General features: G+C 43.7%; 1 protein-coding gene across 1 annotated transcript in view; it reads left to right on the top strand.

Annotated features, from left to right (window-relative positions):
- The window catches only part of ryr1b (ryanodine receptor 1b (skeletal)), a 167,975-nt gene that overhangs the window by 130,297 nt on the left and 21,317 nt on the right, over nt 1-16,361 (top strand). Inside the window, exons 82-87 of the mRNA XM_056283722.1 lie at nt 2,820-2,919; nt 3,097-3,176; nt 3,983-4,059; nt 5,933-6,006; nt 6,542-6,559; nt 12,308-12,388. Coding sequence (XP_056139697.1) covers nt 2,820-2,919; nt 3,097-3,176; nt 3,983-4,059; nt 5,933-6,006; nt 6,542-6,559; nt 12,308-12,388 — 430 coding nt within the window. The remainder of the gene's footprint in view (nt 1-2,819; nt 2,920-3,096; nt 3,177-3,982; nt 4,060-5,932; nt 6,007-6,541; nt 6,560-12,307; nt 12,389-16,361) is intronic.

Genomic DNA, 16,361 nt, shown 5'->3' with positions numbered 1-16,361 from the left:
TTGACCACACATGGTCCAGACATAGACCAGGATTTAGCCTTAGTCTTGTTTGAGTTATCAAAAAATTATAAAAGCCATTATTGGATACTTTGATGTTTACTGTTATATCAGGAATCAGTAACAATTTATTGTCATTTCTTTCATATACCTGCATACACAAAAGATACAAAATTCCGTTTCCCCCAGCCCACAGCAGTGTGACACAAAAGACAAACACACACATCCCAGATTTCCCAAAAACGACACCACCAAAACATACAAAAACAGAAAACAAATAAATATATATATATCTATATCTATATCATGTATTTAAAAAAATATATATACATACATACATACATTTATATTAAATAACTATAAAACAAGAGTGTATGTTTGTATGTTTGCTTAAAACTCCAGAAATACTCATTGTAGAACAAAAACAAAGGTATCTTTAGAATCAGCACTTTCCAAGGATTGCACAGTTTGAACAATATTTCAAAAACCAAGTAACAAATGGGATTTATTTGCGAAATTGAGTTTATTTTGTGGCGATTTGCAGCGGTGGCAGGGGATTTGCGGCGATTAATACACACATTGGCAAAGAAGCTTGAAGGATGGATTGAAAATTATGACATTTGATAATTTTCGTTAATAAGATTCATTTATTCGAGATTCGTTTATCATATGTATCATATCATAAATTATCCTATATTTCATCATCAATTATATCGTAAAGATCTGATCGTGTTGGTTGTTTTGGTGAGAACATTTTCCCCGGGCAACGCCGGGTACCTTTGCTAGTATATAAATATAGCATATAATATAGCATATATGGTATATAAAAATATAGCACCCTGCTTCTCCTGGATGGTAGCATTACATACACCTTTTTACAATGTTCAATCATTGGCATACAGTAAGAGTTTAAGGTACATTTTAGTCCATTGAACACTGTTATGGCTGTGAAATCTTTTTAATCCTTAATTCTAATCTGTTTATCCAGAAAAGTGATGTTGCCCACTAAGATTCACTCCACATTAGCAGCTGTTTCTGGAAATCTGCAGGTGTTGCTGTAATACACAGAAACTGACACACAAAACAGATTCCCTTACAGTAAAATCAGCTCTATGCTGTTCCGATAGTCAGTGACCAGTCTCTGGTCCGCCGACCCGACCCCTACCCCCCTTTACCTCGCCTTGCACCACTCTTTGCTGATTTCAACTCATCTCTGTACTCATCCACTAGTTTACATTCCCGCCCGTTCTTGGACTCACATGGTTAGCTCTTGTTTGAGTTCTAACAGCCCCCCCTGTTGATTTTTGTTTGTCTTTATTTTTGAATTGGACTCCATTAACAAGTCATTCTCTCTGTACTCACCAAGGACTACAGTAAGGACTACAGTAAGCCTGCACAATCAGCCAGACACACACACACACACACACACACACACACACACACTTGAACATGCTCCAACGCTCTCACACTACCCCACATACACACACATACACACCAGCCTCACTCACCTCAGTGTATTATGATTCAAACATATTTTCTCCGCAAGGAGAGGAGACCCTCTGCAACCAGAGAGACATGTCTCCCCCCCTTAATGCCTTCTACACCACAGTCAGGCCTACGAGGGAGGGGGGAGGAGGGAGAGGGGAGGGGTAGATAGGACTCTGGCATGCTTTGGGTGGGAGCGTTGGTATGCATGCTGGGGTGGGTCATGTCAATTGTCTTGTCAACAGGATGGTTGTCTACAGTAGTTGAAATAGTTTGACATTTGTTACAGGGGCTGTAGTGTAGCAGTAGTATAGGACGGTATTGTAGTATGTATAGTATGTATAGTATGATATACTTCAGTATGGAATAGAATGCCAGAATATGGCATCGAATATTTTAGCGTGCAGCAATAATATAGTACTCTGTAGTGTTTTGTAGTATTGTGTGATATAATTTAGTGAAGTATAATGTGTTATCAGATAATTTTTATTCTGTTGTATTACATAGTATTTCTCATATATTTTCACTTTACATTTATCATGTATCACAGTCGCAGGACTGGCTTGATAATCCTGGTTAAGCCTGGGTTGACAGTAAAATGGCTGGCTGTGTCAGAATAATTTAACTTTAGTGTTACATTAAATTCTTCCCCCAGTTTGTATTTTATCAGATATAGATTTGCCATTAATTTTACATATCCTATGATCAGGTTTCTATATTTAAATAGCTCTGCTGTAGAGCAGGAGGTGGTATAGAGCAGGACTGAGCCATGCTACTGGAAGTGGGTGGAGGGCATGCTGTCAGTGTTCCCCCAACTACTGTTGTACTACTCTGGAGGATTGTATGAACTATGTGTGTGTGTGCGTATGTGTGTGCGTGTGTGTGCGTGTGTGCGCGACCTGCTCTGGGAAGAGCAGCAGGGCCCGCTTGCTGATGTCAGATGTCCGCTGCTACTTCAAATGTCAAGAGCTCAAATAACGACGTCCATCACTAATACCGTCACTAATGCTCATTGTTTCACAGGAAGTGTGTCCGTGTGTTTGTATGTGTGTGTTTGTTAGCGAGTATGTGTATGTTTATGTTGTTGTATGCATGTTTGCATACGTGCTGGTGTGTGTATGTTTGTTTATGAAAGAATGTTTGTCGTGTGTGTGGGGGGGGTGATGTTCACTTGAGTTTATGTGTTGGTGTGTGTCAGTAAATGTGCCTGTTTTTGAGTGTAGTTGTGTCTCTGAAGACAGTACGTATGTGAGTGCAGTGCGGGGGGCAGTGCAGACTCGGTTTGCAGGGTTACAGCTTTTTCCTGTCTCCCTCTCTTCACCCCCCTCACACCACAGGAAAAGGAGATGGAGAAACAGAGGCTTCTGTATCAGCAGTCCCGTCTGCACAACCGGGGGGCTGCAGAGATGGTGCTGCAGATGATCAGCGCCTGCAAAGGTAGACATTTAGCCACACGCACACACACACACACACACACACACACACACACATGCACCCTCACAGACTCCAACATGGCTATCCATACATACCTTTACAGTTGTGCACACATCTGTTAAAATGCACATGCACGTGGAGAGACGGTAAACTCTCACACCTTTTTTCCCCTTTTCTCAGGTGAACCTGGAGCCATGGTCTCTTCCACCCTTAAACTGGGAATCTCCATCCTCAACGGAGGCAACAGTGATGTACAGCAGGTGAACGGCGAATTCGGGACTTTTTTTTCCCAATAGTTTTAGCCTTTAGCTGGTACTTCCCCTTGTATCGGTTTTAAAAGCACTGCCACTCCCCATCTGAGAGGGTAATTCTAGGTTTTTATACAACCTCGGTCTTATATTCATAATTTTTGCCATCATGCATGTTGGCTATGATATTATTTTACTCACTGGCTTCATTGTGGAGGTCTTGCACATGGGACCAAGGCTGGGCACAGCTTTACAACAGTGTCTTGTGATGCCACAGAATACGATCCCTAAACCCATCCTTTCATCAGCAAAAAACATTTGCCTCAGTTAAACTGTGTACTTGATTTCCCATTATCTATGACTTCTCAGTTGCGCTGGCCAGGTAGTTTATCCATGGTTACTACTTCCTGTGGGAGGAGCAGACTGGTCATTACTGCAAGTTCAGCCAGGAAGTAGCTCAGCAATACCATCGATCAACGATAGTGTCGGACATTTTGGATTACAACTTTTAACTTTCACATTCGTTTTCACCTGCAGATACGTGGCTTAGATAATTGGGTCGAATTAGATTCATTGCAGTATGTCTGAGGCTCTTTTTCCACAGCCCCATAAGACACTGTTGTTAAGCTGCATCCAATAGTGCTGCCGCGTCTCCACAAGAGCTCCACAGTGAAGCCAGGAAGTAAAACGCTGTCATCACCGGTGTATATACGATGGCAAAAACCATGAAAATAAAGCAGGTTGTAAAAAAACATAATTAAGTCTAAAGGTATTGTGGTCATTAAAAGTGTTTGTGTTATTATCCTGGTGCTGTGTAGAGGATGCTGGACTATCTGAAGGATAAAAAGGATGTGGGATTCTTCCTAAGCATTCAGTCTCTCATGCAGACCTGCAGGTGGGTTCCCTGGCTCTCACACCTTTTTGTTGGCGTATTGTTTGTAAAGTGGTTTGGCAGTGTGCTCGAAAGAGGCCAACTACTTTAATTTAGTGTCTTGATGCATTCTGAATAATCCAGGTAAGAAACCAGAGAAGGTTGAATCAGTTCATCTGGACACAGCGTTTACTGACAAATACATTTCATCACTCAGCTAATGGCCCTTTTCCACTGCCAGGTACCGGCTCAACTCAACTCTACTCTATTCAACTCTACTTGCTTTACTTTTTGGGATTTCGTTTTCCACTGCAGATAGTATCCCCTGACGGCGAAGGCCTGCTGATCATTTGTGGGCGTGTTGACTAGTTTTTTTTAAAGATTTTATCTATATTTAAATAAATATAAAGAAATATACATATATTTATATTTATTTATATTTATATGTGTGGCGGCACGGTGGCGCAGCGGTTAGCGCAGTCACCTCACAGCAAGAAGGTCCTGGGTTCGAGCCCCGGGGTAGTCCAACCTTGGTGGGTCATCCCGGGTCATCCTCTGTGTGGAGTTTGCATGTTCTCTCCATGTCTGCGTAGGTTTCCTCCGGGGGCTCCGGTTTCCTCCCACAGTCCAAAGACATGTAGGTCAGGTGAATTGGCGGTACTAAATTGTCCCTAGGAATGAGTGGGTGTGTGTGTGTGTGTCGGCCCTGTGATGGCCTGGCGGCCTGTCCAGGGTGTCTCCCCGCCTGCTGCCCAATGACTGCTGGAATAGGCTCCAGCATCCCCGCAGCCCTGAGAGCAGGATAAGCGGTTAAGATGATGGATGGATGGATATATTTGTATTTTATTTCTTTTATCTTATTTATTTATTCATAGTGGTATTTTCATGTCACCTTTTAGTATCGGCTCAGTTCACTTGGAACCTCGATGGAGGTGGTACCAAAAAACTTACCCGGTACCAGGTACTATCCCTAACTTTTGCCCAATGGAAAACCAAAAAAGCAAATAGAGTTGAGTTGAGTCGAGCCGGTACCACGCAGTGGAAAAGGGGCATAAGTGACATCTTCAGTCTAAACTGACTGCAAGTACCCCCACCCTTATAAACAACACAGTACAAAACGAGGCAAAACAAGTTGAGTAATGACTGAAACCAACGACCAGTTTCATATGCAAATATGGTGTGGCCATTAATTAGAGTTACAATGGCCATGTCTACTGTTCACAGGATTGGGGAATAGTTGCAATCACAGCATTGTAAGACGGTAACAGATGTACTCTTAGGCCCCCCCCCAGGTTCAGGGATGATCGTTCCCTCTCCACATAGATGGCCTATTTGACTCCCCGTTCAACCAGCGTTCCTCCCTATCAAGGATGTGCACATCCTCATCCCTGAAAGAGTGGCCACTGGCCTGTAGATGGGTGGAGACGGTGGAGTCCTGGCCTGACGTGTTAGCTCACCTGTTAATGTGCACATCCTTGATAGGGAGGAACACTGGTTTGAACGGGGAGTCAAGAGGCCATCTATGTGAAGAGGGAACGACCATCCCTGAACTTGGGGGGGGGGGGGGCTAAGAGTACATCTGTCACCATCTTACAATGATGTGATTGCAACTATTCTCAAATCCTCTGTGAATAGTACACATGGCCATTGAAGCTCTAATTAATGGCCACACCATATTTGCATATGAAACTGGTCGTTGGTTTCGGTCGTTATGCAGCTGTATGGTTTATAAGGGTGGGGTGGGGGGGGGGTACCTGCAGTCAGCTGAGACTGAAACGTATCTGTCAGTAAACGTTGTATCCAGATGAACTGATTCCACCTTCTGTGATACTCTTAAATTGGACTTTTGTTTGAAATGTTACTGTTAATATTGTATTGGCTGTCTGTTTGTTGTCAGCGTTTTGGACCTGAATGCTTTTGAGAGACAGAACAAGGCTGAAGGACTTGGGATGGTTTCAGAAGAGGGCACTAGTGAGTCTAATCCTCATTTGACTATTGATTCATGGACATTCTAATTCTATATAAACACACACACGTCTTTGTCCTTTTCAGTATGTCATGAAATAAAAAGTAATCCATAAGTGTGGTTTTATTTTGTGTACTGGTTAATGATAAAGTTTGTTATTTCTTCCACCTGCAATGTGTGTTAAGCCTTTACATTCTTGAGTAACAATAAGTCTGAGTGTGTTTGTTTTTGTCAGTACGTATGTGTGTGTGTGTGTGTGTGTGTGTGAGCATGGACCAAAGTTCCTATGTATATACTACATATGAATGAGTGTTTTGACGTGTTTTTGTGTCAAAAGTGTTTATTGTCGCCTGACAGCACCAGGATTGATGGACTCACACGTCTCTATCTCTCTCTCTCTATCTCTCTCTCTCTCTGCCTGTCTATCTCTCTCTCCCCCCAATGCCATGTTCACAATGCCCCTTCCAATCCCTTCCCAATCCCTTCCCCATCATACCCCCCCCCCCCCCCAACCACCTTTTTGCTGCTCTCGGTTCTCAGATATGAAGCTAGAACGTGGTAAATAAAATTTGGCTCTTCTGTATTCCTCATCTCTGTCCTCTCTTTCTGCCCTGTCCCCTGTCTCTTTCAGCTCCTTTTCATCTGTCTAGCCTTTTTTTTTTTTACCTTTCTATGTAGTTAATATGCATTTCATCTCGCACTCAAGGAATCGATGAAAAACAAGCTTTACAATCACCTGAGCAATTGGATGGTTAAGGGGAATTGGTGGCGCTACATGGGCAGGTGTCATGTTATCCTCACACTTTGTCTTTCTGATTTTTTTTTTTTTTTTGGGTGATTATAAAAGTTGTTTATTCATCCTTGAGTGCTCATACCACAGATCTACTGTAACTCCAGCTCTCTCAGCCTCGGCGGCTGACTGTAGGGAAGGATTGGCAGTACATTTCCTCTACCGCCCTGCGCCAATGTGGTGGCTGAGAGCTCTAAAATGAATTGCAGCGTCCGTAGGGGACTCTCCAAACACTCTCTCTCTCTCTCTCTCTCTCTCTCTCTCTCTCGCTCTGGTACGAGACGCCCAACACAATTTGATCCAAGTAAGTCATAGGCCACAACGTGTAAGGATCCAGGGATTTCACACGCGTGGCTCCTCGACCATCTGTGTCAATATGACCGCATATAAATCCCCACACTCCCCAAAATCCCTCATAACTTCCCATTGTTTCCATTTTATCCTCTTACCAATACACTGCCGAAGACGTTCTCTGGAAAAATCAAGTCATGCTCTTTCGCCTAACCAGGGCTTTATGAACCTGTGTATTATTCAGCACCGGGGGGGAAAATCCAAACAGATATGAACATTATTCAAATGACCTAATGAAAATTTCACTCTAATATATACACTATCATAACTTTTTTAAAACAAACACTCAACGGTAGGGAAAGTGCTCAACAAATAAGGAGCAAAATAATCCAGTGAGTCAAGTAAATTCTTTATGAGACAGTACAAGCCTGTTTCATGCCATAAGCAATCATCAGCTGTCAATAAAGCTGCTAAAGGAGTAGCTTTATATACAGCTGATGATTGCTTATGGCATGAAACAGGCTTGTACTGTCTCATAAGGGATTTACTTGACTCACTGGATTATATATATATATATATATATATATATATAAAGCTTTGTTAAGAGTAACACAAGTAAATATAAATATATCGACATTTCTGTTTATATATTTATATCATTTCAATTTGATTATAATTTTATATATTAATATTTATATGTGGTTGAATTTCTATTTTGTAAGCACATGTAAACTTTATGTAACTTACAAATGTAAGTATAAAGTACGCTTTGCACGTACATTGTGTAGAGAGCACCTTTCCTTATATAATACACAGGGTAATACAAAGTGGTATGTTGAAAAAAAATTGGCTAGTAAAATTTGCAGAATTTTTATCATTATTGCTGTTTGGTTATGAATGCTAGCTTTAAAATCTTTCTGCTTGATTCAGATTTACTGTTCTGTTTGACAGAGAGCATCTTGCGGTGGCCAATAAACGTCAAACCAGATTGCCGTTATATTTAAGGCAGTAAGAAAGCCAGGAAATGGCTCAGTTTAACCATGTCCACGTAACACACCTCATAAACCCATTTCTCTGCAAGTATCTGAGTTAATTTCGGCGGTGAATCCGGCTTCATTTTATTTCCTTTTTTACCTTAACCATGCTAATATGCATCTAACGTGTCTCTCTCGGCAATGTATTTACTGCACAATAAACCCCGGGCTATAAAAAGTGCCACTAATCAAGTCGTAACAAAAATACTGCGTTGTTGTTAAGTCTCTCAGCTACTGCGCTGATGCTGAGCAATTTATTCTGCGTTCAACTGTGGCTCTCATCCGCTCTCTTTTCCATCTGCTGAGAAACCGTCGGTCCTCTCTGGAAGTATCAGTTTCCATTTTGCTGCTTTTCTCTTCCCCTTTTCCACCACTATGAAACCCAAATCCTCTTTCTACACCACTTCTGCTGGCTCGAACGCATGCTGTCCACCTCTCACGGTAGCTGCAGAATAATATGCAGCCTTTGTTTTTTTCACCCTTCACCTGCATTCTGAGGCAAAACCTTTTATTACTACATTTTGCAACCATTTTACCTCAGGCTGTATTCCTGCCGCCTGCATGGCATTCTGGGTATGGGCCCTTCCCCAACTTCCAATTTTGAGGGTAAATCCTGTAAGGTATTGCATAAACAACTGCGTAAGTCCTGTCTAAGTACACCAGGAAATAAACAGTGAACCACGGTGTGCTGACCAGACCACTACACCTCAAAGAGGATTACATACATGATTGTACAACAGGGGTGCCCGGGTAGCATAGCGGTCTATTCCGTTGCCTACCAAGATGGGGATCGCCAGTTCAAATCCCCGTGTTACCTCTGGCTTGGTCGGGTGTCCCTACAGACACAATTGGCCATGTCTGCGGGTGGGAAGCCAGATGTGGGTATGTGTCCTGGTCGCCGTACTAGCATCTCCTGTAGTCAGTCGGGGCACTTGTTCGGGGGGGAAGGGGAACAGGGGGGAAATAGTGTGATCCTCCCACGTGCTACATCCCCCTGATGAAACTCCTCACTGTCAGGTGAAAAGAAGCGGCTGGTGACTCCACATGTATTGGAGGAGGCATGTGGTAGTCTGCAGCCCTCCCCGGATCAGCAGAGGGGGTGGAACAGCGACTGGGACAGCTCAGAAAACAGGGTAATTGGCCAAGTACAATTGGGGAGAGAAAAAGAAGAAGAGATACTACAACAGAGGTTACTAATGCACAAGGCTCAGCGTTTTTGGTTAACCGATTTTCACCAGAAAATACCCAGAATTTTTAAAAGGAGAAGATCAGTTTAAACTCATTTTCACCCGGATTTTATGTTTCCACGGATCTAAAAGTTGTTCCTGTTCGTGTGAGGTTATGTAACAGTGACCTCTTGTGGTGAAATTCGGCATGCTGGATGGCTTTGAAAAATAAAAACCCGAAGACGCTGAGCCTTGCTAATGCACTAATTTGTGCTTCTACTGTCTTCTATTTGCATTATGCATCGGTGTAGTACTTTCCCGACTCATCATTGAATTTTATTTCATTTTATTCTTGTTATTTCTTCTTTATTTTTAAGACACTCCCTCACCTCAGTCCTCCTGGAAGAACCTTTTACGCCGCTTGCTTTAAATGTGCTTTCAATACGACACGCCTGGTTTCCTGTATCTTTCATTTTATGTACCCATTCTCTTCATCCCTCCGTCCTCCTCCTGCGCCCCATTCCTGTGCCCTCCCCATCCCCACCCCTCACCCCCCCCCCTCCTCCTCCCATCCAGACAACCATCACGAACACATACGGTGGTTGTGGAGTTCAGTAGATCTGTCCTGCATGACGGTGTGGTTTTGAGAGGATATACTACAGTGTAATCTGGCTCTCCTTGTTCTCGTCTGTGTCTATCTCCATTTTTCTATGTGTCTTCATCTTCCTGTCTGTCTGTCTGTCTGTCTGTCTGTCTGTCTCTCTGTCTGTGTCTCTTTCTCTGTAAAGATTTCTGTGTATGACTGGGTGTCTCTGTCCTAACAGGTGGTCCTCTCCCATTTCCACCTGTCGTCACCCCATTCATTTGTCTGTGTCTTCCACATCTGTTTCAATGTGATATTGTCAATGTTTGTTAATGATTATTATCGTGGCGTGCGGGTAGTGTAGTGGTCTATTCCATTGCCTACCAACACGGGGCTCACCAGTTCGAATCCCTGTGTTACCTCCGGCTTGGTCGGGCGTCCCCACAGACACAATTGGCTGTGTCTGCGGGTGGGAAGCCAGATGTGGGTGTGTGTCCTAGTAGCTGCACTGGCACCTCCTCTGGTCGGTCGAGGCGCCTGTTCAGGGGGGAGGGGGAACTGGGGGGGAATAGCGTGATCCTCCCACGCGCTACGTCCCCATGGTGAAACTCCTCACTGTCAGGTGAAAAGAAGCAGCTGACGACTCCACGTGTACCGGAGGAGGCATGTGGTAGTCTGCAGCCCTCCTGGGATCGGCAGAAGGGATGGAACAGTGGAGTAATTGGCTGGATACAATTGGGGAGAAAAAGGGAGAAATAAAAAAAAAGAAGGTATCAACCTTTTTTTTTTTTTCACTTGGGTTTTTGTTGAATAGGCTCTGGCTGTTGTGTGCTCTCTACCTCTGTGTCTGGAGAGCTAGACAGGGGTGCTAATGGGGGTGGGGGGGATAAGGGTGTGGTTGTCAATGTGAATGGCCACTGCCTCCCTTTCCTGCTGTCTGACGTCCGCTTTCAAACGGACAGACAAACGGATGGGCACAATGAGGTTTTCGTGTTTTGTTGGTTGTTTTACTAATACAAATGAAGGCGGTACGAGTTGACGGTACCTCATGCACATGCACACTGCTGCAGACACAGAACAGAACAGATATAAATGCACACAAGAATTAACCATTTTAACCCTACAGCACTAGATGTGTAATACTTTGGGAAATACTAGTGTTATTATAGGGAAATACTAGTGTTATTATAGGAAAATACTAGTGTTATTATAGAGAAATGCTAGTGTTGTTATAGTGTTATAGGGAAATACCAGTGTTATAGGAAAATACTAGTGTTACTATAGAGAAATACTAGTGTTATAGTGTTATAGGGGAAATACTACTGTTATTATAGGAAAATACTAATGTTATAGAGAAACACTAGTGTTATTATAGGGAAATACTAGTGTTATTATAGAGAAATACTAGTGTTATAGTGTTATTATAGTGTTATAGGGAAATACTAGTGTTATTATAGGGACATATTTGTGTTATTATAGGGAAATACTAGTGTTATAGGAAAATACTAGTGTTATTATAGAGAAATACTAGTGTTATAGTGTTATAGGGGAAATACTAGTTATTATAATGTTATTATAGAAAAATACTAATGTTATAGAGAAATACTAGTGTTATTATAGGGAAATACTAGTGTTATTATAGTGTTATTATAGAGAAATACTAGTGTTATAGTATTATTACAGTGTTATAGAGAAATACTAGTGTTATTATAGGGAAATACTAGTGTTATTAACGTTTTTTTTTTTGTGGTCACATCATTCATCTCTGTGCCACATCTCACCCATGCAGACACATATGCAGAGAACGATGTGTCAAATATTCAACTTGCATAACTCCTCCTTGAAAACACACAATACTTTCTAGCAAATATGAAGCTGTTATCTAAAAATGCTTGTAAGTTGTTGTTGTTTTTATTTTTTTATACCAAACTGTTCTTTGCTACTTTTTGGATAGTAATTGATGACTAGCATTGCGTTCTCGGATAAACAGTGTTTGAATCAGTGCCATCAGTAAGGATGGTATCCTACTATGCACTGAGATTCATACTTACTGGTTTTAACGTTACCAACATATTGATTATCTATCAGAAACTTTAAGAGGTCATGTGACCGAGGCCCTTATGACGCTTTCATTCCCACTTTCACAACTTGACCAAATTCACACTCCATTTACCCACAAGGAATTGCATCAAATCTCAAAAAAGTGACAATAATTCTTATTATGACAGCAAAGAAAAGTGGTAGCTATTGAAAGAATTAAAATGATGTTCATCTGTTTTGCTCCCTTAAGACATTAGGCAAAATCAAGCGTATGTTCCTCCTAACCTGTCCATGCGTGTGCGCGCGCGCACACACAAACACACGCACACTCTCTTAAGCATGACTCTCCCACTAACACTCTTCCCTAAACACTGACTACTGTTTCCTGTCTCTCTGACCCAGATGAGAAAGTGATGGCAGATGATGAATTCACGTGCGACCTCTTCCGCTTCCTGCAGCTGCTTTGCGAGGGCCACAATAACGGTGAGTTAAAGGATGAGACAAGATGCCTCTCGACACGGTGGCACGGGGTCCTGCCGGTTAAGGTTATTGTCCAGTAAATGTAAAGGTCACAAGCCAGGTCTGAACAATGGTCACGTGTTTTGTGAAGTATTGAATGTCCTTCATCCAGTCCTGGATTGGGACTTCAGTTCGATGGGGAACATTGAACTGCACCCCCCCCCCCATCCTGGGAGAGATGGGGGGGGGGGCAAAAAGGGAATTTCCCTTTTGGTGATCAATAAACTCACATTATTAATTATCAGCACATGTCTAGAACCAAGATCTGATTTTTGCTTTATTAGCCCACTTAGTTTACATGCACATGGAATATTTTACATGGTGGGCTACTCAGACAAAACAGGTGAAATGTAAATCAGCACTGTTAAAAGTTGATAATTGATCTCTTCTATACAATCTGCAAATTGATGATAAATCCGGGGCGTCCGGGTGGAGTGGCGGTCTATTCCGTTGCCTACCAACACGGGGATCACCGGCTTGAATCCCCGTGTTACCTCCGGCCTGGTCGAGCATCCCTCTAGACACAATTGGCCGTGTCTGCGGGTGGGAAGCCAGATGTGGGTATGTGTCCTGGTCGGTCGGGGCGCCTGTTCAGAGGGGAGGGGGAACTGGTGGGAATAGCGTGACCCTCCCACGCGCTACATCCCCCTGGTGAAACTCCTCACTGTCAGGTGAAAAGAAGCAGCTGGCGACTCCACGTGTATTGGAGGAGGCATGTGGTAGTCTGCAGCCCTCCTCGGATCGGCAGAGGGGGTGGAGCAGAGACCGGGACGGCTCGGAAGAGTGGAGTAATTGGCCAAGTACAATTGCAAGGAAAGGGGGGGGGGGGGGGAAATCCACAAAAAAAAAAAAAAAAAATTGCAGGTAAAGACAGGAAGTAATATCTATCACGTTTATAACTAGAAAAAAAACCTTTAAAAACCACAAATTAATGCAATCACCTGGCTGATGCACTCTTTAACTAAGTTGTCTCTTTGTGTGAATCCATCTTTTTCAGGGCGACATTGAGACATTGCTGGCCTTACTCCCATACCACCTGGTCTCTTGCAGAGAGACCATGTGGTAGGGGAGTAAGGCCAGGAGCATCAGAGGTGGGTTCAAACTCTTCTACCATGGTGTGGATTAGGGATGTGAAGGTGTACTAAAATCTGTACACGTTTACACGGTGCAATGTTTGCCGTTTAAACGTGTACACGTTTCAGGATTTCTGTGAATTTTGAAAGTATGTCGGTGCTATACCGCTAGAGGTCGCTGTAGCCTTATTATTCCGTAGATTTGCCGCAGTTAAGGTCGCCGATGTCGTACGACGCAACTAGGCTACACCATTTACAAAAGATCAAATATCTCTGGATGAGTACGCGTTAGAAACTTGCTGTTTTTGGGGGGGGGGTACGGGAGCTTACCGCTTCCACGAAGCCCTTCGATGCGATTAGATCCCACTGAGAAGCTTTCTAATCCATACTCCCACATGGGACTTCGCAGATTTTTACTAGCCGCCATCCCATGCTTCAATCGTGCTTGCACTTGTCACGCAGCAAAGAATGATGACGTTATCACGCATTATATAAAAAACAAAACAAAAACTTTTACGTTTATCGGTTAGGGATTTTTATTAAACGGTTATGGTTTTATTTCCGTGTACACGTGTACACTGACACGCCCCTAGTGTGGATGGGAGGAAAATGGGGTAGGGGTAATTCCGAAGCAAGAGAATGTCAAGAGTGTGCTGGAGGTGAAGAGAGTGTCAGACAGAGTGATGAGTATGAAGCTGGAAATCGAAGGTGTGTTGATGACTGTTATCAGTGCATATGCCCCGCAAGTTGGGTGTAATGGAAGAGAAAGAGGAATTCTGGAGTGAGTTGGATGAAGTGGTGGAGAGTGTACCCAAGCGGGGGTGAGTGCGGATTGGAGCGGAATTCAATGGGCATGTTGGTGAAGGGAACAGAGGTGATGAGGTGATGGGTTGGTATGGTGTCAAGGAGAGAAATGTGGAAGGACAGATAGTGATGGATTTTGTGAGAAGGATGGAAATGGCTGTTGTGAATACATATTTCAAGAAGAAGGAGAAACACAGGGCACAGGGTGACGTACAAGATTGGAGGACAGTGCACACAGGTGGACTATCTCTTATGTAGGAGGCATGGTCTGAAAGGGATTGGAGACTGCAAGGTGGTGACAAGGGAGAACATAGCTAGGCAGCATCGGATGGTGGTCTGTAGGATGACTTTGGAGACCAAGAAGAGGAAGTGAGTGAAGGCAGAGCCAAAGATCAAATGGTGGAAGTTGAAGAAGGAAGACTGTTGTGTGGAGTTCAGGGAGGAGTTAAGACAGACACTGAGTAGTGGTGAAGAGTTGCCAGATGGCTGGGTAACCACTGCAGAAATAGTGAGGGCGACAACTAGGATGGTACTTGGTGTGTCATCAGGACAGAGGAAGGAAGATAAGGAGACTTGGTGGTGGAATGAGGAAGTACAGCAAAGTATATGTACAGAGGAAGAGGTTGGCAAAGAAGAAGTGGGATAATCTGAGAGATGAAGAAAGTAGACAGGAGTACAAGGAGATGCAGCATAAAGCGAAGAGAGAGGCGGCAAACACAAAGGAGAAGGTGTATGATGAGTTTTATGACAGGTTAGACACTAAGGAAGGAGAAAAGGACTTGTACCGATTGGCTAGACAGAGGGACCAAGCTGGGAAGGATGTGCTGCAGGTTAGGGCGATCAAGGATAGAAATGGAAATGTGCTGACAAGTGAGGAGAGTGTGCTAAGAAGGTGGAAGGAGTACATTGAGGGGCTGATGGATGAAGGAAATGAGAGAGAGAGAAGGTTGGATTATGTGGGTATAATGAATCAGGAAGTGTAGTGGCTTAACAAGGAGAAAGTGAGGGCAGCTATGAAGAGGAAGAAGACTGGAAAGGCAGTTGGTCCAGATGACATACCTCTGGAGGCATGGAGATATTTAGGAGAGATGCCAGTGAAGTGGCTTTTTTTTTTTGCCCCCTTTTTCTCCCCAATTGTATACGGCCAATTACTCCACTCTTCCAAGCCAACTGGTTGCTGCTCCGCCCCCTCTGCCGATCCAGGGAGGGCTGCAGACTACCACATGCCTCCTCCGATACATGTTGAGTCGCCAGCCGCTTATTTTCACCTGACAGTGAGGACTTTCACTTGGGGGAAGTAGCGCGTAGGAGGATCACGCTATTCCCCCCAGTTTCCCCTCCCCCCTGAACAGGCACCCTGACCGACCAGAGGAGGTGCTAGTGCAGCGACCAGGACATGTACCCACATTCGACTTCCCACCCGCAGACACGGCCAGTTGTGTCTGAAGGGATGCCTGACTGAGCCGGAGGTAACACGGGGATTTGAACTGGCAATCCCCATGCTGGTAGGCAACGGAATAGACCACCATACTACCTGGATGGCCCCGGCAGTGGAGTTTTTAACTAGATTATTTAACACAATCATGGAAAGTGAGCGGATGGTCTATTAAACCAGCGGAGGGCAGATCCTGAGATACCAAGCTCAGTGAGTGTGGAGAGGAGGATTTGGTGGTTAACCGTGTCAGAGGCAGCTGACAGATCTAGCAGCAATAAAGCTGAGGACTGACCAGCAGCTCTCGCCAAATATTGGGAGGATAGAAGTGCAGTCTCAGTAGAGTGACCCCCGCTTAAAGCCAGACCGATTCGGCTCATACAGATTGTTCTCAGAAAGGAATTCAAAGTTGGTTAAAGTATGTGCACTCAAGTATTTTTGAAAGAAAGTGTAGGAGTGAAACCGGTCTGTAGTTTTCAACCTGGGCTGGGTTGAGTGTAGGTTTTTGAGCAGTGGGGTGAGCTTGCTTAAATGCATTGGGGAACACACTCATAATCGAGGAGTTGATGATGTGTGTGACTGCAGGGTTAAGTGCAGGGGAAGCGGTCTATAGGAGGTTGGATGATAT

Source organism: Lampris incognitus, chromosome 7 (genome assembly GCF_029633865.1).
Source record: "Lampris incognitus isolate fLamInc1 chromosome 7, fLamInc1.hap2, whole genome shotgun sequence".
NCBI classification, from domain to species: Eukaryota; Metazoa; Chordata; class Actinopteri; order Lampriformes; family Lampridae; genus Lampris; species Lampris incognitus.
Note: the sequence above shows the minus strand (reverse complement) of the source record. Positions and strands in the feature narration are given on the sequence as shown.